A 27,794-nucleotide genomic window follows, 5' to 3' on the forward strand; every position below is an offset into this window, starting at 1 on the left:
ATACGTCCAACGAAATCATTCTTACAGATGCAGAACAGGAACTCATTAAGTTTATTATTTCCTAAAACACCATCTTCCTTGTAAGCAATAGTCTGAAAATAAAACATAAAACACGTTTTTTACAGAAATGTTTATTATTAGTGTTTTAACACAATGATTACAATAACATACAAAAATGATCTCCCAAGAAACAAACCAATTTCGGTAAAAAACAAATAACACAGAAAGCTTTAGCAGTACGTTTCTGATCCACAATTTGATCAGAATTTTGTGTGTGCAATTTTTGTGATGTCTTCAATTGATTGTTAAAGGCCAATATGTACAGCGCATGCATGCTTTGGTAACCTGCTTGATGAGACAATTGGTAGGCGTGGCAAATTTCAGTCATTCAAAAAAAAAAAAAAAAAGTATACAATACACCAAACAGGACCTCTCACTCTCTGCGGTTTATTTGCACATTAGAACATATCGTAATAAATTACTCTAAATTAATTATTTACTCCTTATCAGAACACGTCAAAACTTTAAAGGCTTTGGCTGAGTAATGAAACATTTCTTATCAAGGTTATGTATTTGAGACAATGAATTGCAGTTTATTTCGATCAGGGGTGGGGAACACGATTCGCCCCAACCCGACTTCAATTATTTTGAAGCTTTATTTGATTTGAGAAGTTTACGTCAGATCAAATGCTCTCTCGCAGGTCGCATATAGCCCATGAGCTGTTGGTTCCCCACCCTTGATTTGAACTAGGAAAAACCCCAAATGGAACGTACTTCAGTCTTGAGCGTCACATGTACTTTCTCAGTGGATGAAATTATTCCACATCATGCTGAGAGAAGTTGTTGACAAACCTGGATTTGGAGCGCGGAGGATTGGACCAAATGATTCACAATGAGAGTTTATCTCCAACAGACTAGCCAGACATCAACTGACCAGCGTGGTACCAAAGTTTGAGGTATTGATTTTTGGCTGGGGTGCTGATTGGCTGGAAAGTGGCTCACATTTTGTTGAAACACTCCTTGGCATTGGACCACACCTGGATTCCCTGCGGCACGTCAAAATTACGACAAAAACTTAATAAATATACCCCTCAAGCAAAAACAAAAAGCTAGTAACTCTAACTAACCCAGTTCAGAGTTGAGCTCATTCACTTTCATAGGATAACCATTAGCTAAATGGAACAATAAGATTTTCATAAAGGTAGAATTCTAAATTTGATTTCATTTCTTCAAATGCACCAGCATAGTATATGAGGGACAAAATGATACATCTCTGCCTACAAAAATTGTGTCCCACCAAACCTACCTTCTTACACATGCTAATTTGCATAATAGCATAGCTGATGAGTGCCTCGCGTAGATCTCTGTCCTTCTGCTCCTTAAAACGCTCAATGTCTTCCCAGGCTGTTTGCACAAACTCTCTGTAAAGAATGACAGATGCCAGCTCTCAATAATAGAAGGCCCCGGATCACTTTTTTTTCCCACGGACAACCACTAAAGATAACGCCGAGCAAACAATGTAGAGGATATGAGCTCACTGGCACTCTGCATTTTTCTCCTTGAGCATCTGCTCTCCCTCCTGGATGCTCTGCTCCAAGGCCGCCAGTCTGCCCTCCCTTTGCTCCTGGCTCTCCTGGCCAAACAGTTTACTGGTCATCCCCTTCAGGGAGAAGACACGCACCATCTACACATAAAAACACACACAGTATGCAAGTCAAGCAAAGAAATGGGTTCGCTCCAGATGCTGAAACGGTCTCATCCGTGAATTACCCACCCCGGTGGCAAGCTCTTCTCTCTGCTGCTTCTTGGAGGCCAGATCCTGAGCTGCCACTTCTAACTCATATTGGATCAGCTCATGTTTCCGACACACCGACCTGAGCATACATAGAATACAGAACAGCGACATAATGAAGGAAGTGGCAACGATTCCTCAAATTCAAATCGTCATCACAATGCAGTCAAGTTTATAGGATGAAAACATCTCAATATTGAGGGAAAATATCACGATTAGATAATTTTTTTGAAAATGTTGAAAACTTACCGCACAGCCTCAGTGTAGAAGAGATATTCCTTCAGCTGGTCAGCATAGTGCTCTTCTTCCTCTAAAATGTCATCTATTGAGGCAGCATACCTGGCCATACACAGAGAAAATGTAACAACCAAAAATATACCCAGTTTAAGTACAAGATCACCAGCCAAGTGCTTTAGAAAAATGAATGGCTGAATGTCAGCTGGTACTCACGTGTCCATGTGGTGACCGGCACTCTGTAGTCCATCTCCCATCTCTTTCTCTATGGCGCTCCATTCACTGGATGGACAACAGCGATAACGGTACACAATCACAACCTGCCTGCTGTTAATTGTCAAGTTAAATGACAGCAACACGGCATCTTGTGGAGCACATAATTCACTGCTGTTAACCAGCATATTTAGAACGTTAGTGTGGCGCCCCTTAGTGGCGCTAACAAGTAATGCATGGCACTCACCTGAAGACTCGTCCATAATTTCCATGGACTTTGTAGACGCCATACAGTCTGTCTGCTACTCTCTGCAAGAAACACAGATAACTACCATGAAATACAAAATACCCTGAAGACAGGTAAGCACAATTTCTAACTCCGTCAACAGTTTAGAATAGTGTTACCGAAATGTGTGTTTTGTGTGCCTACACGTGCAAATACTCACCGCTCTCACCCTGAGAAGTTGAGAGATGGCCGTGTTCAATTCATCGCTATACTGTTTGAGTGCTGTAAAGCGCCTGGGAAATGCAAGAGAAAATCCAACTCAGCATCTCTTGTTTTTAATGCCGCAATATGGACGTAAACAAAAATAAAACACTGAAGAAAATGACACCAACTTGTCAGGGCTCTTAACTCTGAACATGGCACTCAGCGACTTCAGTCTGGAGTCCGCCTACCAAAAGAGATCATTTTCAATTTGCTTTTGGACATTATTCCCAGAACAGCTCAAGTAGAATTTTGTCACACGGGTGCATCTAAATGAATGTCTAGGAAATAGAATATCTAGGAAAAGTTAAAGCTTCGTTAACTTAAACTCATATCATACAGATTTATGTGTTTCATGAATTTGTACTGGTCTCCTAATGATTCTCTAATTATGATGCAACTGAGCGTGGGACCCAGCACTACTGAACAGAAAGACAATACCTTGTCTTGGAAACCCGTCTCCAAAACAGCATCCCTCCACCCTTTCTCCTGAATACAAATGGTGAGAGTTTTTCAGTTGACATTTGTGGTCCAGCAAAGATCCAGGTTGCCCAAAATGGAAGCATTTTCACCTATGTATTTCCTTTCAAAACATGAAATATGCGGTGTATGAAAATAAAAGTCAGAATGTCCGAGTGGTACAAACCTCAGTAAGGAAAAGGAAAACTATCTTGTCTTTACAGAGGACAGGATGTGACATCACGCGCAGAAGGAAGTTTTCCAGGCCGACTCTCCTCCGCTCCACAAAGTCAGGGTCGAGGTTGTCAGCTGACAGCTTGTGCCACACAAACTCCGCCTAAAGTTGAAAGAATTGTGCATTAATAGACAAAAAAGAACAAGTGCGCATTTCTGTTACTATTCACCCTTTTCTCTGGCAGTGGAGGGATGATGATGTACGGGTAGGCGACCAACAGGTACGTCCGGAGTAGCTCAAACTCACTGTAGCGTCTCCACAGCGTGTCAGGTGTGGTGGGTGGAGAAACGTTGGGAACTGTTTCAGATGGTCTGCACACATTGTGACGATTTTGCTGAATTAGTGCAAAAGGACTTTTCACAACCACGGTATTTTGATTAACATTGTGTTTAAGGAATATGAATTAAGTAGCAAATTCTACTAATTTTTCCCCCATCTCAGGAGGCAGCCAGTTTGCCCTACCTTGTTTCTACGAGGTAGACGGTATAGGTTTCCTGCATGTTGACCGTGTTCTTGCCCGTTCTCTTCTCAGCCTCCGCCACATTGATCTCCAGCTTCTTGAAAAGCAATGTTTCCTTTTCCACCATCTGCACAGCATACAATACATTCAGTGTCAAACGTGCTGAACCATCAAACAATAAGGTATGGTGGACACAGAAGTTCAAGTCCAGCATCCACGGCTTGTGTTGTTGTTGTTTTGTTGTTGTTTTTTTAACGTTGGAGGAAGTTGGGGTACCTGAAGAAACTCCACAAACTCTAAACCGGAACCTCTGACTGTGAGGCAGGCGCGACCATTTGACACCCTGCAGCCAAAGGTGCCAAGTCGAGACAATATTTAGCAAGTCACGAGACTTCCTCTTTCAAGCCCGTATGGCAGCATTACAAAACTCTTGAACAAATAATGAAACCACAGACTACAGAACACTGAATTTAGAGAAGAACCAGAAGGAAAACTGCCAACTACGAGTGTAGAAGCCACTGTAATTAGCAAGCTAGCTTCATGAGTGAAGTTTGTAGTAGAACAACGTGTCGAAAGCGACATATTATTTTACATCTAACAGTGCACATAGGTGCAATAGCTTCAAAAGTTTGGTAAAACTCCAAAAGCTTTGCCTCAACTCAGAAATGTCAATAATGGCGTTCGAAAGAACCCCCCCCCCCCCCGCTAGCTAGTAGGCTAACAACAACGACAACTTAGAGTTCAACGTCACGTTGAAGCAAAAAAATAGCACTACCGTGTTGATGATGTTGTTCTCCGACTCAGTGGGCGTGATGTCGGTGTTGCCGATCACCGCCACCTGATCTTCGGGACTTCCAGAGTCTGCCATCACCTTCCGCCGAGATGTCGCTGATGCGCCGCGACTGCTTGCCTGGCGTCAGCTGAGCTGGCTCAGCAAGAGAGGTGGTGGCTTCTTTGCGCATGCGTACAGCGTGCGCGACGCAGAGGATTCTCGTTTTACGACGCATTGGCGTTGTAACGTGAATTTGTACGTATTTGCACCGTAGACTACGGTAACGCATTCTTTAAGAAATCCTAACAGGAAATACTTAATAATAATAACAATAATAACGAAAGGCAAACGATTACCAGATGTGTGGTGCGCTGACGCACTCTAGCGGGCGCTGTATCTGAGAAGACAAATGTTTGGCTGCCAACAAAAAGGGGGCCAACCTTAAAGGGACAGTGTGTAGAATGTTTTGATTTTTCAATGTTCATTCATATAAAAAAATACGGATATACTTAGTCAATGTTTGACTTGCCTTACACTTTAAGTGTGAGATGGATATTTATTGCTTCAAAAGTTTGTTAAACTGCTGAATATAACCATTCATTAACATGCTCCGTATTTTCACAGGTCTAATAAATTTCACAAGTATCAAACAGGTAGACTTCGCATTAATCAGTAGCGAAAAGTAGTTCTCAATTTCAAAAATGCTGATGCCCCCTGCATAACAGTGAGTTTTAGTCGTGACTAAGGCTGCACTTCCCTTGTCATTTTGACAAGAAATGATGTGGAGGATCCCAGCTGGAGGAAGCGCAGCGTGCCGTTTTCACAGATGGAACGCTGGGGGAGCTCAGAGAAGGAAACAAGGTGTCGGCAGCTTTTTAATTCGCACACCTGCGTCATGAAGGTCCTGTGAGACATGTTCAAACAGAATTTAGCTTTTCTCATTCAGTGTCTCCATCGCTGCATGAAGTCTTCCGTGAAAGTTACTCCTGCCTTCACAAGGATATTTAAAAAAAACAGTGACTGTGGTGTGATTTATTTTCTCATTAGCACCCTGCAACTCTGCACTTAAAACAATATACTGAATACATCATCGCAAATGATGCAACAGACCGGTCCTTGTCCGTAATGAAGCCCACCGAGACCCTCGGTCGAAGCCTTTCAGTGCTCTGGCCTGTCTCATTAGAACAAATGAAGCGCCTGAAGGCGCAGCACATGCCTTGTTTACAGACACGCGTTCATAAGAACAGCAAAATGAGGTGAATTAAGGACATTGAGCTCATTCATTTCACTGCATGGTGCCCACTCAAAAAGCTGTTATTGAGTTAAGCTTTAATGTCACTTCCATTTCATTCCCATGTGAAGAGAAACAAAAACAACCCAATGGATTGTGTTTAACTTTGGATGTTGTAAAACATCCAAAAGATTCAAGTCAAACAGATTTTCAAGGTCTATTATCAACCTTGGACATTCACACATGGTGGTTTATCTCTAAAATGAAAGCAAGCAATATTCAAAGGCATATTAAATACTCATTAAGAACAAAGCTCATTCAAAACACCCAAAGTGATGGCCGTGTCCCTCGTTTGCTCTCGAGTCTTTGAGGAAAGGACGAGAAGTAGTTTAAAAGTCATTGTGGCCAGCAATGCTTCATCTGGGATATAATTGTCAAAGTTGGAATGCAGCACAGTAGTTATTATGCCGTACTTTCACTGCCGCACGTAAAAACGGCGGCTATTCAAAGCAACAGAGCGTGTCTCCCTAAGCCGGCCGCAGTTCAAGTCAACAAAGTACACAGGAAAATGGAAAGAAAGGCATCCATTTTTGCTACGCTTGGATTGTTTGTGTTCCCTTTAAGCCCCTGAGTTGTCTCTTTTTAGCGGAATGACCAAAACTCATTCAGAGCCAGCTTAAACATCCATTGGGAATATGTGTGTTGCTCCCATTGTGTCATCCTCTAAAAACAAGAAATTACCTCCTTCCTGCTGCTGCAGCCTCAATGTGCCTCCTACTCTGTTTGACTATAAATAAAACAAAAATAACTACCAAAAGATACTTTTAGTCTTCATTAAAAGTTGCTGGAACTTGAAAAATAGAAATATGCTTAATTTTATACTCACAATTTCTGTAATGCACAAAGATATTACTATTATCATCATTATTATAAAACCCTGATGTGCTGGGGAAAAACAAAGACCAATGTGAATCAGCAGTACAATTCCATTTTCCTCAATTACTATTTATTAACCAATTGCTGTTTGTTGAGTGATTAAAATAATCAATGGTAATTTCGATAATCGATTAGTTGTCGATTAATCGATGAATTTTTGCCAGCTCTACATCTCGGATTTAAAAAAATTGTAAAAATGCAAATTGTACTAAAACAATGTACTTATCTGGAAGTAACACAGGATTGGGCAGAGAAGTGTTGGAAGAAGGTGTGTGCGTTCACTTCATAGTAGTTGTCAATGTTGTCTCGCAGGGGGATTATGGGAGCAGTGTGCCAAGAGCAGATGGAATGAGGAAGCACCTGTGCAATACAAAACAGAGGAAGGCAGCATCAAAGGTGTCGCTTGCTGTTCCCCCCCCCCCAAAACCCCGATCGCATTTTAAATGTTAATACCAGACAATTAAATTCTTAAACACATCCCCTTGCACAAGAAGCTGTCAATCCAAGTGTTGAGCACTTTTATTACGCAGAGTGTCTAATGTTAACAGAATCGAAGGAGGATTGAAGAAACATGTAAAAAATAAAATAAAAAAAATAGAAAACCAATATGGTGACACAAGGTGGGAACCAAAAATCGTCTGCTTCCTGATGTAAATTAAAATGCATCCAAAATGCGTACACCGCTATTTGAATGTTTAGCATCATCGTCGTTACTAATGGATACTCTGAACTAAATTATGCAGGTAAGTGTTGGCATCTTGACTTTAACCGCCCCAAGCAGTTGTGCTGAATGTTCTGAACTCCTGTTTCCACAAGTAATTCATTAGTTGACTTTTAAAGAAAAAAAAATCATACAGTAAATGTTGTGAACTAATTTCCATGACATTTTATTGAAAAAATGGCACTGAATGTTGTGGACTCCTGTTGTTGTTGTTGTTTTTTTTTTTTCAAGACCAACTAATAGACAAAATTGAAGGTTCCGGAACCCTGTTGCTGAAACTAATTAATGAAGATGACATTTCTCAATGTCAAATGTTTTTTCCACAATCAAAAATAAGTATCAGCGACTGTTCTGAACTCTTGTTTTCACAACCAATGAATAAAAAAAATAACACTGAATGTTGTAAGCTTCTTTTTTTCATGACCAATTGATCGTGGAAAAAAAAAAAATGGAAGTTTCGAACTCCAGTTCCTGCAACCAATTGATTGAGACAAAATAACACTGAATCATCAAAGCTCCTTCCGCGACCATCTAAAGATCACTGAATGGTTCTCTTTTCAGAACCAAACTAAAAGAAAACACAGTACTGAATGTTTTGAAATCCCATTTTCATTGACGCAAAGTAACACTGAATGTTCAAAGCTCCTTTTTTCCACAACCAATAAATCTGCAAATATAATCATTGGATGTTCTGAACTTCTGTTTTTTGCAACCAATAAATGGAATAAGATAGCCCTGAATGTTCTGAACTACTGTTTTTACAATCAAAACAAATACAGTTGAAGAATTATGAACCAATGTTTCTTTACAGAATGATTAATTTAAAAAAAATAACTGCAGTGGATGTTCAGAACATGCCCAACACGGATGTAAGCCATCTTGTTCTTCCCAAGAGAGTAAACTAGTTGTGTGATCAACAACGCCCCCACTGATTGAAACCAGGTAGTGCACTCTATTTTGCCTGGAACAGACAAATAATTCCGAATGATTACTGAATCAATTGTACCTAGTTGGGATTATCAAACACTGACAGTTGGTTCATTAAGACGATAAGAATAAAAAAAATAAAAAAATTGTGGAAGACGATGTGGTTTATCGTTACTGTGTTAAAACGAAAATGCTTTTTCTCTCCATTTACGATATTGGAAAAAACTAGCTAAAATGCTTTCAGGTCACCTCTTTGGTTCAGCCCAACAATGAGTAGGGAAAAAAAAAAAAAAACTCCCAAAAAGCACTGCACAAAATGTACATAAATCCAAACCTTTGTTCATATTTGCAGCAAAGGCATCTGAAAAATCAGTTGTCACAGTAAATGCAACATTAAAGTAAATTTTAAGAACATTAAAAAAAAAGAAAGGTCCCGCAGTGGAAGTCTTTGCTGATGATGACTAAAAAGGTGGAGAGCAACATAAGGCGAGGGTATGTTTTTTTTTTTTAAAGTTCTCGATATCCTATCACGTCATGAACAATGTCACTTTGATTTTACGAATCCATCGTGTTCAATCGTTTAATCGCCGTGTGTGCGGCGCCCATGTGTGTGAGTGTGCCAAGTCCACGCCTGTGTGTCGCTGCCATAAGCGCCAACCTTGCCCCCCCGGATGGCTATTGTATATTGCAAGATGAGCAGCAGGGGTCGTCCTTGTCGGGCTGGGCGGCGTAGTCCATCTGCCGCACGATCTCGGCGAACAGTTCGTCCACCATGGTTTTGCTTTTGGCCGACGTTTCCATGAAGGGACAGCCCCACTCCTCAGCCAGCGCCTGGCCCTCGCTGGATGACACCTCCCGCTCGCTCTCCAGGTCCACCTTATTGCCCACCAGGATTACGGGGACCTTCTCGTACCTGAAAAAGGCACACAAACCGCGCTGTCTGTTAAAAGGTGCAATTTCTGGCACGGCAGCTTTCAATAAGCAGAGTCCGTTTCATTTTCATCTACTCATGAATACATTACCCCAAAGTAGACTTTAATCTGAACTACCCTGTTCAACACCTGTGAGAAAAAAAGGAACTCAGGATGGATCACAAGATTAATCGCAAGTTCCCCCTACAGCTCATCTTCCCTAATTGTTGCACAAAATAGAGGATGGCCATACTATATCATTTGATTAAGTGATCAGTCACAATTCTGTCACGTCTGGCCTCCTTGACCATTTTTAAGTTCATTTTAAGATACTTTTATTCAATTTCAATTTTTTTTTTTTTTATTCACACCGATCTTGCTTCAAAATCCCAAAAGTGCTATTAAACTGCATCCAGCAGTGTTTTTTGGTCCAACTCTTAAAATCCTTCCTTAAAATCAGGGAACATTAATAGCCATCACCGGATTTCACGGCGCTTGAGTCTGTGTTAATAGAATCGAGCCACTTATTCAACTTGTGTGGCTCACTGGGGCCTCGTTGCTCCACAAAGACATGTGGCATACAGGAGAGGGAGGCTATATATAGTCATAATAACAGAGGAGGAAACTTGTGCTCCCTGGAGGTGTGAGACTGTGGCTGCCAAAGATATCCAAGCTCCAAGTGGGCTTAGGAGACAAAAAAAAAAAAAAAAAAAAAAAAAAAATACAAGGGTATCGACCACCCTGTGTCTGGACCAGTAATAGCAGATACTACATGCGGCTGTCTAGACAGACTTCTTGCAGATGGCAAACAAAATACATGGAATGGAAATGTAAAATCCCAAACGTTGGTTGTGCTAAAGCAGCGTCTCCGACACGGTAAACAACATGTTAGCCTTGAGCTGGTGAGCCTCGAGGCGGCCGCACGGGTTTACTGTGACTGCCCCATTGCCAGACACATCTCATCTATAATGCATGACGCGTCAAATCGCGCCCGTCTTGCTGACGGATGCCGCAAGCCGCCGATGGGATCGGGACTCTCATTTTTTGGGGGCTCAAACCAACAAGACGAGGCGGGATTTTTGACGATGGCTATTTATGGAAGGGTCTGAGTCAGAGAATTACAAGCGCCTCTCTATTTTGGCACATGGAAGATATAATTCAGTGGAGATCAGAGCTATGTCTTTCGTAAACAACTCGAGAGAAGATCAAGGATGGTATTTGAAAACTGGGATTCTCCTGTGTCTTTGAAAAAAGGCCCGTCCCATTTCCTTCCATGCTTGATGCTACTAACAGATGACGTGGACTCTGCCCAAGAAAGACATTAGGGTGAACCAATGAGATTTTCCCCTTCATTCTTAATAGCAAAAAAAATATATTGTTACTGGAATTCACGGCACCATGACCCCCCCCCCCCCCCCCCAAAAAAAAAAAAGCCTTAAATGCTATAGGTAGGACACCAGTTGGCAACGTTCACATTTTAGCCAATACAGCAGCTCGCGGGCCTCGTGGTTAGCACGTCTGCCTCACATTTCTGAGGTTGGAGCTTTAAATATCTGCCCGGGGCTTCTTGTGTGCAGTTTGTGAGTTGAGTTGAATTAGAAGGGGAGAGGGCGTGGTGGTGGTGGTGGGAGGTGTCGGGATTCCTCCAGGTCCTCCGGCTTCCTTCTCCAGCCAGCAAGCTAGTTTCATTGAAGATAACCAATAAAAGTGGCCATGACTGAGAGTGAACGGATGGATAGACAGTGGACGCAGGTTTCTTAATCTTCCGGAACACAATTACTCCAGTAGATGGATCTCTATGTTGGCCCTGTAAGTGACTGGCTATCAACACAGGGTGTATCCCATGTCTCGACCCATCCTCTGCCCCTTAGATAATGAAAGTGTAGGATGGATGGAGGGAGTTTCCAACTTTTCATCATATTTAGTAGACCCTGCAGCTTGACGTCTGTGTAAACATCAAGGTTGATCGCTTTATCTCAGTGTGTTTCCTCGTCACTCTCTGACCGTGGCGCTGTTATTTACATGCCCGGCAAAGTCACCAATCACCGCTCGTCCCTGGCATGAGGAATGATGCGGTCCACGGCAGGCTTGCAAAGGTCCGCGGTGTAATCATGTCCGCCCGTAGCCTCCGTGACAGCCGGCGCTGATGGACGCTGACAGAGCGACTCCTCTGACCTGAGCTAATGTAGCAGTGACGGATCGCTTCTGTTTTGACGGCGGACAAGTCGCAGTGACAACACAATGTGGATTTCTAACAAGCGCTTGGTCTTTTGTGGTTGCGCAACTGTAAATTCCATCACGTCTGATATCATTTGTTATCTTGACGACAGGGGTGGAGCTCAGGTGAAAGATTCATACAGTTTTTTGAAAATGAGGAGAGAAACAACCGTGTACTTTTTCACACCACGGGTCAATTTAGAGTCTTCCACGAACCAAACGTGTTCCAGGGGATAACCCACACAAAGACAGGGAGGAGGAAATGCAAACCCCCACACAGGAATGCCGGAGCCAAGATTCGAACCGCAGACCTCAGAAGAGTGAGATGGACGTGCAAACCACAATTTAGTAACATTTTCCATAGAATGTTCCCTCTAAACTGGTCTTGGTTCATCTATAGGCTTTTTTTAAATGCGCACCAACTATCAGAATGAAGCGTGCGTAGGAGTAACGTGTGAAAAGCGAAAATACATTTGTGCCGTGACATTAGAGAACAACACCAGACTCTCTCCCGGCGCGTGGGGCAAAATCGCGCGACAGCCGGGCTGCAGCTGGAGTGTGAAGGCTCATGTATGAATTAGCATATAAACACACAGGCTATAGGAATCAACGCAAGCGGCAGGAAACGGACCAACCTCATTACTACATTCACTGTTGCGCAAGTGCTCAGAAAATGCTTAAAAAGTAGCGTATACAAAACCAACCCGTTTAACTATAAAAAAATCTGATATTGATTATTGTCACACAGATCAATTTATTGCTCATTTAAAAGTGCATGGGAAGAGGACCTTGGGGGAAAAAAATCCTTATTCAATTAGGACTGTGATATTGAGGGGAACAATAAAACAAAAATAAAATTACTGTTAGATTATTTCTCAAAATTGTTCAAACGTAATCCAAATGTAGAATAATTTGAGGATCCAGGCTAACTCTATGGAATAATTTCATCACATTATGCTCGGCAAATTGGTAAAAGCATTCAGCCTGTTGAACCACAGCTTGTTGCTCAATGGTCAAGCGCATTCGTCACCTCACCGAGGAGACGAAGTCAAATATGTGAAAAATAAAACAACTACTAACCAAATGCACCTTATCATACGTTGATGTTCCACAGTTGCTACTTTGTCTGTTTTTTGCTGCCCTTTCAAAAACCAGACTATTCCAGTCAATGTGTCATTGAGTGAGGCTTAATCCCACAATAGCTAGCAGCGCCAAGTCAGTTATGTGAAGCACTAAACTACAAATTGGGCATGGCCGCCAGATTACATTTTGTCGATTGTTCAAGGGGAAAATTAAAATTTGAAAAGGTACAGTTACTTGGAGGCTAATAATTAGCCCTCCAGGGCACATTACAATAGATCAATCTACTCTGTGTTTTACTGTTTTTATGTTCCATCTATTGCTAACCTACACTAACGGAGTCAAAAATCACTGTAAATATTTGCATGAAAAACACTTATTTATCGTGTCTTGGTGGCGTCGTAAACCAACGTCCCCCTATAATTAGCCCCACGGGAATGTTAATGCGTATCAATCAATTTTTATAGGGTTGCCAACTGTCGAGAGTAAAACGCTGTAAGCTATTTCATTACTCCTCATCAAGCAGCTCAAACAACTTTGTTGTAAATTCACGAGTTGTTTATCATTGCATTCTGTGCAGAACACATCACTGTTAGGGCGAGACATAATTTATTATACTTAGTGTGGCTCCTGGGGAGAAATCATAGTTCTTATTTGGGTCTCGACTTGAAAAAGTACAGAAACCTGGTGTAGATTTTAGACATCAAGCTGTAGCACTATTTCTGTAGCTGTACTTTCGAATGTGCATTATCTTGAGGATCTTACAGAGAATAGATATGCTGGAGTCTTAGATATAACAATTATTAGATTTCCCTCATCACTACTCAGGGAATGCTGTAGTTTCAAAGCACTACTTTTGTCTAAATAAAGCTCTTCAATGCACTTCAACATAGTTCCCTGGCATCAAGATGCCACAAGATGGCAAACAGAAACAGCAAGTAGGTGAATAACAGAACAGGTTCCAACACACATCTGGAAATAGGCTAATTGAAAAATATGGAGTAATTTTGTTCTGACTCAAACTTGTAAGCAGTTTAAAAAAAATGGGTGAGTCGTAGTTTATCACTAGGTCAAAAAATTAACAAAACAGCTATGTGAAAAGTCATAATGCAAAGTGGTGAAAAATATAACTGTCTTTGCACATTCAAAATCAAATTGGCCACATGCTATTTAATGTGGGATGACTTTTAAATATGTTTTGGGAGCATAGGTTTAAACTACAAATATGTTCCTGTATCAATATTTTTTGGGTGTTGATGTTCATGATTTCTGCTATTATTAAAGGCTTCACTAAAATAGAGCAGACATGTGTTGTTTAGTGTCTACAGGCCTACTGTATTGTGTCTATAGGCCCACCCCTGCACCACCACGATGGCCTCTATGTGACATTAATTAATACATGCATTTTACACTTGGACATCAACATTCCACCCACCTTTTGACTCTTATGATCTGGTCTCTCATGGGCTTAATGTCCTGAAAGCTCTGCTGGTTGACCAGACTGTAGACGAGGATGAAGCCCTGTCCGTTCTTGATGTACAGGTCCCGCATTGAGGCGAACTGCTCGGTACCGGCGGTGTCCAGGATCTCCAGGACCGACGGCGAGGAGTCCACCTCGATCTCCTTGCGGTAGAAGTCCTCGATGGTGGGGTCGTACTTCTCAATGAACGTCCCGGTGACGAACTGGACCGTGAGGGCGGACTTGCCGACCCCGCCGCTGCCCAGGACCACCACTTTGTACTCGCGCATCGTTGGATTTAAGTCGAAAAGCGGCTCAAAATCACAACGTTCACCATTTTGTGTCGGTTGTTGACAATAATAGCACGGTCGGTGCGAATCAAAGCACAAAGACCCGGTGCTCCGGCACGGGCTTCATTGTGGAAATTCCTTCCTCCCCCCCACACCACAAACAACGCAAGGCCGACGGCTACACGACCGCCCGTTACGTGGAAGGTGACGGGACCAAAACGGTTTTGCTTTTCATGTGCTTACGCTCAGTCTTTGACATAAAAAAACAAACTTGCTCCATGGAGAACGCTGAGGGGGGTAAAATGCCTGGACTTGCCCCCCGCCCCCTAAAAAAAAAAAAAAAAAAAAAGAACAGATGAGCGCACGCGCGTGTTTAAAACCCGGAACCCGGAAATAGCCACGAACGCTAAATTGACAGCGAATTTAAATCTGATTAAACCTTTTCTGACGTCTCAGGCATGTTTGCGTCTACCGGTTACTTTCCAGTAGGATGCCAGCCGCCATAGTGTCGGGCGGAGACCCACGACCTCTGCGTAAGCGCCCCCCCACCCTCAAGTCCCCTCCTACTTTCCGTAGCAAAATCCCACCCACCTCTCGTTCCGCCATTTGATTGGCAATCAAGGCGGACCAATGGCGCCTTGTGAAGCCTGCGGTCCTGAATGAGGAGCACGGAGGGGACCGCCAATAAGATTCTCCCGTTCTCCTTTCCGTTCATGTGCTAAAATATATATATATATTTTTAAATTCCATCATTCGGTTGCCCCAGTGACACCCGAGCTGCGAACGGCCAATCACGAACAGCTGAGAGACGTGTATCCAAGAGGAGAATGCGCCGGATGTTGTTGCCATGGTAACGCTGCATCGTCGTCAGCCTGTTTAAATCTGAGAATGGTCGTCTGTATTTATTGCTATTCATGTGTGGGTGATGTGTTGACATCACACAGGAATATTTATTATAGATGTACAATATTTGGTACACCTGTATGTATGACTCAATTGTGCATACAAACACTTCAGTATTATTTGCAATTTGAAATTCAAATGCACATTTAATATAATTTTCACTGGGTGTATTGATAACCCTGACAAGGTGGACTAATAGTACGTTCAATTATGTGCTTGAAAATATATGATTATAGACTCACAAAGTTGGGTTTATAGCTAGGGATGAGGTTTCAAATTCCTTTCCTACATTTACAAGTCTGGGTGTGGGTATCTTGAAAAAAGTACATTATAAAAATATGTCAAATGTTGCCCCACTCTGTACAATGCATTCTTTAAAAGTATTACAATGTAAGAATGTTATACAAAAAACAGTAGACAACATTGCCTTTACTTGAACAGTGTTTATTGACAATTTTAGACTTTTCATAGACTTTAGAAATCACTATTCACATGAAATGGATAATCATACACAGTAAAATAAGCGCCACTATTATTTGAGAAAATGAGGACAAGTTTAAAGTTAGGCCCGCTGATGGAACAAATCAATATTAATGTAACCATTAATAGCAGTATGACATCATCATCATCATCATCATCATAAAGCATTTCTGAGGACTGAGCGACGTTTTTAGTCTCCATCGGACATCATTTCCCAGAGTTGTAAAGCAAACACATCAGTCGATGAATAAGGCAACAATCACAATTGAAAAAAAAGGTATCTTTTCTGTTATCTTGACTGCTGTGGAAGCATTTCAAAGAAATGTTTCACACCAGAAATTCTCAATCAAAATGAAACTGACGTTTTGTTTTGATGCATTCACTAACAGTGGATTATTTACTGCACTACGTTTAAAATGCACACCACCATACTGAAAAAGTGTTATTAAGCACTGGATAGTTAAAATGTAATATGTGACAGTACAATCACGGCGACGACAAACATTTTTAGTTTGTGACAAGTTGAAAGGTGAACGCTTATTTACGCTACCACCTAACAATGCACTTTGTTACATCAACAATTCTATGGTCGTTCACTCCCGACACTCCAACCTGAACACCAAACGACGACTTGTCAGAGGCAAATGAGATCTCGTCGTGTCATTTATTTTTTTTTTTTTTTAATTATTCAAAGAATCTCAACAAATGTCAGCTTATAAGAAGTTACATTCACGGATGACCCCGGAGTAAGTTCTAGCGTGTTAACATTAAATACATCTGCAATAAAAATGACGTCATCAAGAGGAAATAATATAACAGCTTTAATAGATTGTCGGAATTAATCAAACATAGTCATGCTAAAAAAAATAACCCCAAAGGATGAGCATATTCTTCAATTAAATAATTGTATGTAATTGACTGGTCATTTATTTAAGTGTTTTGAAGTGCTGTCTAAGGAGAGTTACGCGTACACCAGGTTTTTACCATTTACAGATGTCAAGAATATTTTTTAAACACACATACCGATTTTCGATAATCTTAATCAACTTTCAAAATGTGGCAGGCCTCACGCCTGTGGAGAAAAAAAAAAAATCAGCGAGTGTTTGCAATGAGAACTCAAGCTGATTCACGTATGCCCATCCCTAGTAAACAATTAAAAAAATATGAAATTGAGGAATAAAAGTAATAATGGACATATTTAACAGAATGTCCTCAATCTTGTACAAAAAAAACCCTACACTGGACATCCTTCTTTAAATTCTTCTAATCATTTGCACATTCAGCTACTTAAGAAACATTGCTATGAGGGGGCAGAGGGTGACTACAGTCATCTTAAATATGAAATAAAATAAAGAGTAGATAATTCTTATTAATAACGAGGGTACATAAATATTCATTAAAGTCTTCACAAAGCATTTAAAATGTGTTCACGACCTTCTAGATCAGATTTTTTTTAAATACAGGACAATGTCATTCGAAGCCCCTTAAATATGACGACTCTTTAGGCACTTGTAACATTCAAAACTGAACGGTTACAAATTAGTTCAGTCCTTGCAGGATCACTTTCTATTTGAATATACACTGGATAAACTCTACGACGGTTATGTAAAATACCTGTCATTCTGACCCAATTTTTTTTTTTGAGGGGAGGAAAAGAAAAAAAAAAAAAACGGTTAACTCTGTGGCCTTAACTAGCACACTTGTTTGGGTCAAGAGCGGCAAACAGACTTTCAATGCAATGCAAAGGCACACCAGGTGGAGGAGCACTGCTCACTGTGAATAAAAGCCTGTACACCCAGAGCCTTCTTTATATTGATATAAATTAAAATAAGTGCTTTTCACTAGTTGCTAATAAAACAATTGAATCTGGCACAAGGTCAAACAATCATGACTGAAACAACGCATTCAAGAAAGTGAACAATCTCTAACATGGCTGTGACCCCTTCTACAGCGGGTGCTGCCATGACGCACATTTGACGTGACTATTTACATAGTTAGAATTTCAGCTAACACGTCTATCTGTTAGTATCTTCCAGTACAACGCGGTTTAGATGCTTCTATGTTACTTCTTCCGTAAATACAATGCATGTACGGTATGTCCATGAGTAGGGTCTTGTGTGTGACCTTAATGGGATACCGGACTGTGTGTGGCCATGAACTCCACTGGTGGTCCTTGATCAGCATGCGGCTTGCTGTAGGTGACGTGCGCTGTGAACACTGTATGTACAGACGGTCTGCTCGGGATCTGTGTGGCACCAAGTCCTGTTTCTGGCGGTTACTTGAGAATGATCTGTTTCAGATAAGAGGGTGGAAACAAGACAAATGAGTCAAAGTGTTCTTGCTGGGGACATACAAGGGCATTTGGAGCTTGTTACCATTTTAAGGGGACATAAAGGGAACTATGACAGTAACTAATGTTTTAATATTCAAATAGATGCTCCAAGTTCTACACCAAAAGTTTAAGATGAGTTTGGAGTATCTGCCAGTACTGATTCCGATCAGATACCTTGGCTTTGAAGATGAACTGGATTATGTAAATTTAACAAGTGTTTTACGTGATTCCTGTATTTTGAGACATCAGAAGCAATGCTGCTGCATAGTTGCTGGGTGAGTGCTCAACTCTGCCAGTTTACAAACACCAAATGCAACCAGTAGGGAACCAGTTTGTCTCTCAAAAATTACTCGCTTGTTCTGCTATTTGAAGATATATTGCTTAAACGTGTCACATTTTCTAATCTGTAGCGCTTCCAAGTTTTTTGTTTTTGATCTTCCCTGTCATTAGTGTGAACTGTTTCCGCATTTCGTTAAGTGCATCTTTTTTTCTTAAGACGCAGACGAGCACAAAAGCTTGAGGCCATTTCTTTCTCCCTCAGGCATACACACGCACTCTGGGGAGTGGCGCTTTTTTGGAGGCGCCCCCACAACAGAGAGCACTTTGCATGGCTGCGGGTGAACAGATTTCTGCCTAAAGACAGCTGTGCTGCAGTCACTAAAATCAAAACTGAAATGTCATAATCGTCAGTGGCAGTGAATGAGTTAAATCTTTTTCAGCCAATCCCGATTGGCTCGTGGCAATTTTTTCCCCATATTTTCCTCAGATTTGTTGCTTGGTGTCTTAACTGTATGAAGGGGGTTCAGATTAAGAGGTTCCCCTGCATGTCATCCAAACCTGAGAGAACATTTGTTAAATTCAACAATCTAGATCATGTGAAAACGGAGAAAAAAGCAAAAAGGAGTGTGAAAATTGACACGGCAAGTGTTTGCAGATGTCACTACAAGTGTTGCCTGTCTTAGCAGAAGTAGCTGATCGACGGGCAACATGAAGCTCAATGACAGCCGATGCAAGCGGGGACACAAAGCGACTCCTCCAATTTTAAAAGAGCCCAAGGTTGTCTTGACAAAAAGCTTTGAAAAAAAAAAAAAAAATCAACTGAGCAAACCTGATTGGCTGGTGCTGTTGCTGCGTAGGGGACACTTGTGGCGGGAGAAGTTGCTGCAGAGACACTAGCAGGCGTAGCACTGTACATCATGGGGACTGGCTCAGGAAGGGGGGAACCATGGAAGCAATGAAAAGGCAGGTGGAGCATTATGGTAACCATAGCGACGTGTGTCTCTCTAATTTTTGCCAGGCAAATACAAAATGACGTTAGCAGCAAGGCGTCACTGGGTTAGAGCTGCAGCTGGCGTGAGATTACACAGCAGAGCGAGGCAGCGGGAGGAATATAAAGAAGAGGGCTGATCACAGGGACAATTAAGACATTTACCCAGAGAAGCAACACCACTAAATATTACCAAAGCTTTTTTTTTTTAATGGGGAAATATTTACTAAATAAATACTATTGTGAAATGTCATGCTTACACTCGTCAGCCGTTTTAGGCACACCAGATTTAAAAAAATAAAAATTCTAATTAAAAAGATTTCAATGCATCATTAATATGCTATAGAAAGTCAGAGATTTCAGGAATTCAATTCAAAAGGTGAAAGTTAATATTGCTTAAATGTACTCATTTTTTTTATTTCATGAGATGCATCTGCATTTTGAAATTAATTCAGCAAAATGAAACAGTTGTTAAATCAACAATCAATATGAAATGTTCACGAGTGTATATTTCAAAAGAGAGCAGACATTTCAAAATGTTGCGAGCTTTGAAATTTTAATACTACCACAGTGAATATTGCTTTTTCATTTGTAAATTGCACTTGCTGAGGTAATATCTAAGGAAATATTAATGCCATATAAGACGTAGACTGCAAAGACAAGACTGAAATAAAATGTCATGTGTATCTTGATTGCAACATGATTTTTTTGAGCCAATGTCACTCAGCTCAAAATGGACAAGGTACTTACCGACGTTGTTCGCAGGAGTCATACAGAAAACAGACCCTGTGTGGGTATAATGGAAAGAGATGAAATGTTGATAGAATGACTGCTTGTTTCCCGAGTCAACTGGACTAGCTCAAGAGTTGCTTATGAAAAGAAAACATTAGAAATGACAGTACGCTTATCAAATAAGCGGTTGTCATGTCAACAGCCACGTTGCTAGGTAGCAACCTTGTCTCCGTTGGTCCTGCTCGCTGAGTGTCAGTGCGTGTCAGATGACTACAATGTCACATTGGTTTAAAGAGCAGTCGTGGCTGATTATGTTCATTAGCGGTGAACAAAGCCGTTTTGTTACACCTCTGAAATAGTGCTCCAATTCAATGTGAGGTTACATAAGTGACTTTGAAGGCTTTTTTCTTTGCAGGTTTACTGGAGTCCTCCACCAATGCACCTCACCTATCCAATTAACAGCTCCTCAATCATTAACCTATCTTGACCAATGCACCTCACCTATCCAATTAACAGCTCCTCAATCATTAACCTATCAACCATTAACCTATCTTGGACTCCACCACGCCAGCAGATTTTGCCTTTTGCCAAGGTTGTGTTGTGTTTGGCCATTTAGAAAACTTGATATTGTGCAATACTTACAGTGTCCTGTTTTGCTCTCTGTTTCCACCCTGCCTGGCTGATTTGTGCTCTTCTGCTCTCCTGCTTCGGCTCCTGTTTCCTGCCTGCCTGGACCCTGCACCTGGATTCCTGCGAGCCTTTCTGAACAGGAGCCTTTCCCTCCAGCCACAACAATGTCCACATGTGACAATAAATATCTCTGCTGCTGCTCTCATACCTGCATGTGGGTCCTTTTCACAATCGTAACCCTAACAATTTGTCTTTGTAAAGGCACTCTCTTTGAATTGGAACTTATTAGAAGTGCTATCCCTAATGGCTATGACAGTGTATTTTCTTTCGCTATTCTGTCAGTGTTAACGGCCCACTTGCACATTTCAATAGAGAAAATTCCTTGGCGAGTGAGTCAGTGCGTACCTGCGGGGTAGAATGCAGCCGTGGGCTGCTGCAACTGCGTGCTGGCCAGAGCCTGCTGGTAGTGCAACAAACTGGGGCTGAGCAATGAGCTGGCCCAGTTGCTCTTCTCCAGAGCTGCCCTCTTTGGTAGCGGTTGCAGGAGGCTGTGGGGGAAGCCCTGAAAAGCAAAAAAAACATAACTCATTTAAGCACGTATTCTTAAATATTTTGTGGTCATTTAAGAAAAAAAAAAAGAAAAACTACACAAATAAATGTAACTGTTAATTACAAGGCATGCACTCATGGTTTCAGGATACAAATCTGAATGGAAATAATGTATCACATTAACTCTACTGAGATTGACACAAATGAGATTACAGAAAGCTCACAGTGACGAAACGACATGATATCACAGTATCATTTACTGGCTACATGCAAAGCAAAAGGTGAAAATACCAGGTCTACAGTTGCCTCGAGGGGTCGCTTCATTGCTTTGGCAGTCGACTGAGTCTTTTAAGAGCGGACAGCGAGCACATGATGGCAGTGGGCCAATGGGGGGGTCAAGCGTATTAACATACAGCAAGCACAGGTGCATCATGGGGGACAGCGTTGTGCATAGATGAGAAGGGGGGAAAACAAAAATAAGCTGAATGTAGTATACCACATAAAACACAGTTTGCATGCACAGTAACCACTCAATGTCTAAAGATAAACACTTGTGTGTCATTTAGTGTTCAGTAGATTTATGATTCTACACATCCATCATTCGAGATACCCTTGCAGTCTTTGTTAAAGGCTAATGATAGCTGTTAAAGATTATGGCTACATGGAGTAAACACAACCAGCATTTGTTTATGGGAGCGATGCATTAGGGATGGGCATAAGACCAGATTAGTCCATTAATTGATTGTTAAATGTGTGGAATCAAGTGTCTATTAATTTTGTCTTAAAGCGATTGAGGCAAAATGGGGGTGCATGACTTGGCTGAAACCAGCAGTTCATTTGGTCTCAACTAGCCTGTGGCCTGAAGAAAAACAGGGTTACTGACACTGGCACAGAAACAGGCGTTCAGAACATTCAGTGAGCGGGGGAGAAAGATTTTTCCATCTCTCGATTGCAGCCCATCAGAATGAGAAAAAAAAAAAAAAAAAAGACAGAGTAGTGAGTTTACCCAGGCTAGTGAAGTTAGCAGGGCCTGCCAGTAGAGTTAGCATGTCAGTATCTGCATCGTTTGATTCACTAGATTCATGTTTCTTCTATTTCTGAACAATAACCACTATTATTGCTGTACAGTATTCTGTTTTAAACAGTTAGGCCTCACACATTCTTGATGTTTAAAAAAAACATTTAGGTGAATCGTTACTTTCCTCTATGGTGAATTTAGTTACATGCCCCTCCTTACAATGCAAACACCATGACATTTGAAAAGACAAAAACAAACTGCAATAAAATATTACGACATAACAGACGCTAGGTTTGTAGCTGTGTTATCAGAATATCGAATAGAGATAAGTTTGAGTGCAACAGCAGCTAACTCCTATTTGTTTGGTACACAGTACGATAGAAAGCTAAAATTACCGCGACTGTAAATATTAAGAGCCATGCAGTAAAGTATAACATAAGTGAAAGGGAGAAACAAATACAATGGTTTAACATTTTTAACAACACAGATGGTCTATGGAGAACATATAGAGCACACATAAAGAGCACATTTTGGTTAAACTCCCGTGACTTGCATTCTGAATTGAATTCAGTACACAGCTAAATACAACTAAGACTTAACATATAGAGTTTGAACTAGACTATGTCACTGTTAGCTGTCATTTAAGCATGAATTAAAATGAGCTCATTCTTAAGATAGACAAAGACATCGATTATCTTACCACGGCTGCAGCTGTGGCCTGGGCCGCCATGGCTGTCTGATGTTGACCGGACTTAATTTTGGCCTGCAAGTGCGCAGGCGGGTGAAAATACTTGCACTTGTCGCGGCTGCAGCGGCTCTTGATGTAGTCCATGCAAACGGTGACGGTATTGTCGACGCTATCGATCATGGGGTTGTCGCTGGGGTGGGCAAAGCGGCAGTCCGTTTCTCCCCGAGTGCAGGTCCCTCGCTGAAACTCGCGACACACCTACAATCAGAGTCACAAACGTATTATTTTGTTAGACCTGTAAGAAAGTCTTTGTGACCACATTTGGTGACCTGGTAACATTGGTTCATTAGGTTAGATTGGACCGGCTCAACTATACCTCCAGTTTGTCGGTGCGCTGGAGCTTCTGGGAGGGCGAAGAGGAGGAGGAAGAAGGCGAGCTCTGAACCGTGACAGGCGGGCTCCCTGAAACGAGAACCTGACTGTTGGGGAGGATGTCTGTGGGAAGAAGGCCCATCCCGTGGCTTAGGGGCGTCAAGTAGGAACCGTAGCCGAGACCAGAGTTAGTGCCAAGACCCTGTGTCGCAGGAAATGAAGGCTGTGAGATAATAAGGACGGAGGGAGGTGGGATTGCATTCGCTCAATGTGGTGGACTCACCACAGACGGCAGACTGGCTGTAGGGATCATGATCTGCATCTGCTGGGCGAGCACAGCAGCTGCTGTTTTCTGCTGAATGAGATTGTTGCGCCCGTTTATTTCCAGCTGAGTCTTTAAGTGGGAAGGTGGATGGAGGTACTTGCAGTTCTCTCTAGAGCATCGGCCCTGCATTGGTTGAAGAGCGGCAAAACAAAGTACATTAAGCTCCTTTTATTCAATTTTCCCATCTCAACACAAGCTTCCAGGCTAGGATCCATCTTCGGAATGGACCATCAGGGATCTTCGCCACACTCCTCCACAGCGGCAGCGGAGTCACCAGCGTTTTCATCGCAATGACGTGGCGGCTAGTTCTCGCGGGCTAACTGCGTAAGCTAGCGCTTCACACCATGTGAGGAAAGTGCATTTGTACAACTGATGCCTCGTCTTATAAATGTTCCCTTAGCAACTAGTTGGAATACCGCCAGAGTTAAATGCCTTACCCTGAAAAGACGACAGGTATGCTCTGCATTGGATTAAATAATTGCATCACCTCTGATAAAAAAAATAAAGAACTAGTGTTCCTTGTGTTGAAGTTGCGGCCTCGCTAACAAATATACTTTGATTATCAGCACTGTACTCTGCAGTTATCTAAATAAAGGCCTGGGCGTGTTGTGCTATTGGCTAAGATCTTAAAGACATGAGTGCAGGATGTTTTCTTGAAATGTAAGTCATGGGACGCTTGTTACACGATCACATGCCACCGGAACCGCAACTTTCTAGCACCAGCAGAAGCGGCAAAAACCGAACAATGTCATCTTTCTTACTTTTAGTGAGTCGAAGCAGGCGATGACCCTCCCGTTTTCCACTTGGCAGCTCTTTGGCGGGTGAGCAAATTTGCACTCCTCGTCACTACGTGAACAGTTTCCTCGCTGAAACTGTCGACACACTTCCAGGGTCAGCCATTTTGTATCTCTCCCCGACGCCATGTCCAAAGGTTTTTGATCATAAACTGTTTTTATTATAAGACAATCACGGTGCAGAAAGCTGAAGGCCGATCACACTCCTCTCCTAAAACATGAGTCCTCCATGAGCTGGAGCTAGAAAGATCCGAAGGAGGGTCGCTGAGCTCGGAGATCACCCATCCATCGTACACCACCGCTCACTGGCTTTGCTTTGGAAACTAAGCGAGACCAGGTGCTTCTTTATACCCTTATCCTTGTTTGATGATGTGCAAAGAAACGGCCCTTGGATGTTGTTTCTGGCCCCAAAGAAAAAAAGCGGACTTTCCTCCTACTTCAAGCTGTGGATATCTTCTTAAAGGCACCTATATTGGTGAGCTGAAAGAGATAAAAACACAAATATTACTTGCATGTTGGTGCCAGTTTGGCAAAGCCACACTGAAAAAATATACTTGTGAAGTAAAAAGGCAACCTTACATGGCCAAGAGAGCAAATGCCTGAATACTTTTGAAACCTTGCAATACTGAGGTAACCTGCAAATGGCTCAAATACTATACGCATATTCAAAATGCGATGTCTCTTTCTCTATTGCAGTGGTTTCGTATTGTGTAATAAGACAAGTTTCTTTGTAATAAAGTCAAGAATATGATTTCACGCTTGTTGCAGCAGCAGCAACTGTCGTAACAGAAACACTTTTTGAAAAAAGTCCACGGAGAGAACATGACCCAGATAAAGAAGTGGGTCATGATCCTTGATCAAAAATTGCTCAATGTGTTACCAAAGAGAAAGACACTCATGAAATTGAATCAGTCACTTTACAACTTTTCTCACACACACAAAAAAAAAAATCCTGTTTCCTTTAGAGCAACACTCACCACCTGTTGGGCAGATGGATGATTCACAGAGAAACTTAGCAGTAGCAGACAACTTAGCAGTAGCAGACATTTGTGATGTAAAACGCGCTGTGATCATGATGCCTCTGATCCACTGAAACAAGGCAAATGGAGAGATAGTTAGCTTTATATTACTGCCAATATTTTACGTGTTCTGTTGTATTCTTATTTTATGACCCAGTGTCATTCCATAACTGAAGTATTTGAGCCATTGGCTGGAAAGCAAGTGAGCTGCGTTTGCTCCCACAACGGCGCAACCACCCATTTCACTTGTCTTTGAATACAGACTTTTCTGACTTTAAGGTTAGAGGTTTCTGACTTTAATGTCGCAATTCTGACTTTAAAGTGGGAATTCTCACTCTCAACTTTTTTTCCCCTTCTTCACTGGTCCTAATCCTCTGCTGTAAAGGACCAACTTAACACTCCGGAATGTTTAACTCTTTATTTCCGTGCTGTGACTGCCCAGTTTTGACTATGTGCAATTTAGCTGTCTGTGAATGTGTGTTGTTCATGAGTTTCGCTACGTGTCTCTAGAAATGTGCTTGGAAATAGTAAAAAAATAACTTAAAACAAATCTGATACCTGATACTGCATCTAAATTGGCCATGTGTACAGTGTAAATCCAGCCTTAGAGAAAATGAAGTCATGTGGAAGATGCGTCACATTTATTATGACACCCAACACCTTGCTTAGCTAAGGTTGACCTCCATTCATAAGGAACATAAAGTAGATAATACTTTACACACACATTCAGGATTAGTCAACACCGAACAGGATACACACCGCTGTACTACTGTACACCTTAGCTGTGTGACACAGTTGAGGTTTGGGGGGGTTGAATTAGCTAGCATATGCAGGCTGAGAAATTAGGCTCGACAAACGTGCAGGTTTTCGTTCGCATTGGTTGACCGGGAGCTAACAGTCGCAAGCCATCGTGAAATCCCAGCGCACACAAGAGAACATTCCTTTAGGGGCACAAGTCAGGAAACGGGCCAGGCCAACCAACTTTACCTACCCGACTCCCCTCGCTTATATGCAGCACACCCGTCCACAACTTCAGAGGCACTGAGGCACAGATTTAAAATGATTATCAACATATGTAAAAGAAAAAACAACTCGGTGGGCAAAACATTTCCTCCACGACAACAGGAAAACTGGAGCGACTGAGTCCAACATTCCCAGCCTCCCCCTCTTCCTGCCGGGAAGACCCTCCCAGTCTGGAATGGACCAATTGGAAACAAGAAAGGGATACAGTGGGAAAGCTGTCTGCAAAACACTGCTGCTATTGGAATATAAACTTTCCTTTTCAACTGGTGATGGGAATGTCACTGCCACTGGAAATCATCAAAATTCAATGCATTAATGTTCTTTTTAGCCATGGCTAAAAAAAGTACATTTAATACATGTAATTGTTAGCAGAACATAGCAAGAGTTTGCTTCCTTACAGAATATACTAAGAGTTTGTTTCCACTAAGTATGACCACAAGTATGACCACATGAGGCGTTTCCTTTGATGAAATGCTGAAGAGAAAGTATTTGCTAAGCCTGGCCGGTTAATGTACAGCTCTCAACCTGGACACTGTTTAAGCAATGTGGAAAACAACCCCCTGCTTTGCAACGGACCGCATCAAGTTCAAAACACACGTTCACGGTGCACTGATTGAATTCTTTTCATTTCATGATTAACTGTTGACATTCGACGACATGTCACTCGAACGACGCATCGTCACCATTACAACGTCAAAGGAACACTTTCATGGAGTCACTGGCCTATTTTATATACTTCAGCACTATAACGTTGAGTGTGGGTGTTATTTTTCCAGATGACAATATAATTGTCATTCTGACGTATTTAGCATTAGCACCGTTGGGGCTGGGCCCCCCGCATATGTAATGACGACGTATTAGCAGTTAGCATGATGCTAACTCGGGTTGCCCAGGGGCGAGAAGTTGCTTACCTCATCGCCGCGGATGAACCGCTGCCCGCGAGGTTGGTCGGAGCAGGATAAGGGGAGGGGGGCATGCGGCAACGCACCACAGCTCGGACGCGGCGAGTCAAACCCCAACCGTGTGGCCAAAACGAGCGCTCGACAACCGTTTGATGTCGAACGAAACGGTAGCTGAAGTATCTCACCAACTACGGGGACCTCATTTTTCAACAGCCATTACTTTGTGACATTACACAGCTTTGAGCAACAAGCTTTTGACAGCTTACTGTACAGTCGTCGATGTGATGTCACGAAGGGGTGTATGGAAGACTCGCGTAACTTATAAAAACGCGACAT

The 27,794-nt window shown here is 41.9% G+C and overlaps 3 protein-coding genes across 4 annotated transcripts; all 3 read right to left on the reverse strand.

Annotated features, from left to right (window-relative positions):
• Positions 1 to 220: 220 nt before the first annotated feature.
• Positions 221 to 4,828, reverse strand: snx4 (sorting nexin 4). Its single transcript, XM_049728703.2, has 14 exons — positions 4,656 to 4,828; positions 3,883 to 4,007; positions 3,590 to 3,731; positions 3,373 to 3,522; positions 3,168 to 3,215; positions 2,858 to 2,913; positions 2,686 to 2,758; positions 2,487 to 2,548; positions 2,243 to 2,308; positions 2,042 to 2,131; positions 1,775 to 1,874; positions 1,539 to 1,684; positions 1,307 to 1,421; positions 221 to 1,046 (listed from the first exon to the last, which is right to left on the reverse strand). Exons 1-14 carry the CDS (start codon positions 4,746 to 4,748, stop codon positions 999 to 1,001), a joined length of 1,314 nt encoding a protein of 437 aa, XP_049584660.1. The 5' UTR covers positions 4,749 to 4,828; the 3' UTR covers positions 221 to 998.
• Positions 4,829 to 8,845: 4,017 nt separating this feature from the next.
• LOC125973973 (ras-related protein Rap-2a) lies at positions 8,846 to 14,966 on the reverse strand. Of its 2 annotated transcripts, XM_049728716.2 has the most exons (3): positions 14,864 to 14,942; positions 14,111 to 14,750; positions 8,846 to 9,380 (listed from the first exon to the last, which is right to left on the reverse strand). In XM_049728716.2, exons 2-3 carry the CDS (start codon positions 14,422 to 14,424, stop codon positions 9,143 to 9,145), a joined length of 552 nt encoding a protein of 183 aa, XP_049584673.1. In that variant the 5' UTR covers positions 14,425 to 14,750; positions 14,864 to 14,942; the 3' UTR covers positions 8,846 to 9,142. The 2 variants fall into 2 exon arrangements, with proteins under 2 accessions (XP_049584673.1, XP_049584672.1); XM_049728715.1 differs by having other exon boundaries at positions 14,111 to 14,966.
• A 784-nt stretch (positions 14,967 to 15,750) lies between these two features.
• LOC125973967 (muscleblind-like protein 2a) lies at positions 15,751 to 27,733 on the reverse strand. The gene is made up of 10 exons (XM_049728707.2): positions 27,468 to 27,733; positions 24,482 to 24,994; positions 23,679 to 23,843; positions 23,400 to 23,597; positions 23,036 to 23,281; positions 21,609 to 21,662; positions 21,174 to 21,330; positions 20,781 to 20,918; positions 20,157 to 20,192; positions 15,751 to 18,097 (listed from the first exon to the last, which is right to left on the reverse strand). The coding sequence occupies exons 2-10, from the start codon at positions 24,641 to 24,643 to the stop codon at positions 17,985 to 17,987; spliced, it is 1,269 nt and encodes a 422-aa protein (XP_049584664.1). The 5' UTR covers positions 24,644 to 24,994; positions 27,468 to 27,733; the 3' UTR covers positions 15,751 to 17,984.
• Between the last annotated feature and the right edge of the window lie 61 nt (positions 27,734 to 27,794).

The sequence above is a fragment of the Syngnathus scovelli genome, chromosome 8, assembly GCF_024217435.2.
Source record: "Syngnathus scovelli strain Florida chromosome 8, RoL_Ssco_1.2, whole genome shotgun sequence".
Lineage (NCBI taxonomy): Eukaryota > Metazoa > Chordata > Actinopteri > Syngnathiformes > Syngnathidae > Syngnathus > Syngnathus scovelli.

Excerpts from the sequence above, each read along its gene's own strand:
- snx4 (XM_049728703.2), bottom strand. The coding sequence starts at position 4,748 with ATGGCAGACTCTGGAAGTCCCGAAGATCAGGTGGCGGTGATCGGCAAC. Across the intron at positions 4,008-4,655 it reads AGAACAACATCATCAACACG|ATGGTGGAAAAGGAAACATT; the intron begins GTAGTGCTATTT and ends TATGCTGTGCAG. Across the intron at positions 1,422-1,538 it reads GAGAAAAATGCAGAGTGCCA|AGAGTTTGTGCAAACAGCCT; the intron begins GTGAGCTCATAT and ends CATTCTTTACAG.
- LOC125973973 (XM_049728715.1), bottom strand. The coding sequence starts at position 14,424 with ATGCGCGAGTACAAAGTGGTGGTCCTGGGCAGCGGCGGGGTCGGCAAG. Across the intron at positions 9,381-14,110 it reads CAGATCATAAGAGTCAAAAG|GTACGAGAAGGTCCCCGTAA; the intron begins GTGGGTGGAATG and ends TGCCTTTTTCAG.
- LOC125973967 (XM_049728707.2), bottom strand. The coding sequence starts at position 24,643 with ATGGCGTCGGGGAGAGATACAAAATGGCTGACCCTGGAAGTGTGTCGA. Across the intron at positions 21,663-23,035 it reads AGGCCACAGCTGCAGCCGTG|ACTCAGTCGACTGCCAAAGC; the intron begins GTAAGATAATCG and ends CGCTCTTAAAAG. Across the intron at positions 20,193-20,780 it reads AGAGAGCAAAACAGGACACT|GGTCTGTTTTCTGTATGACT; the intron begins GTAAGTATTGCA and ends ATACCCACACAG.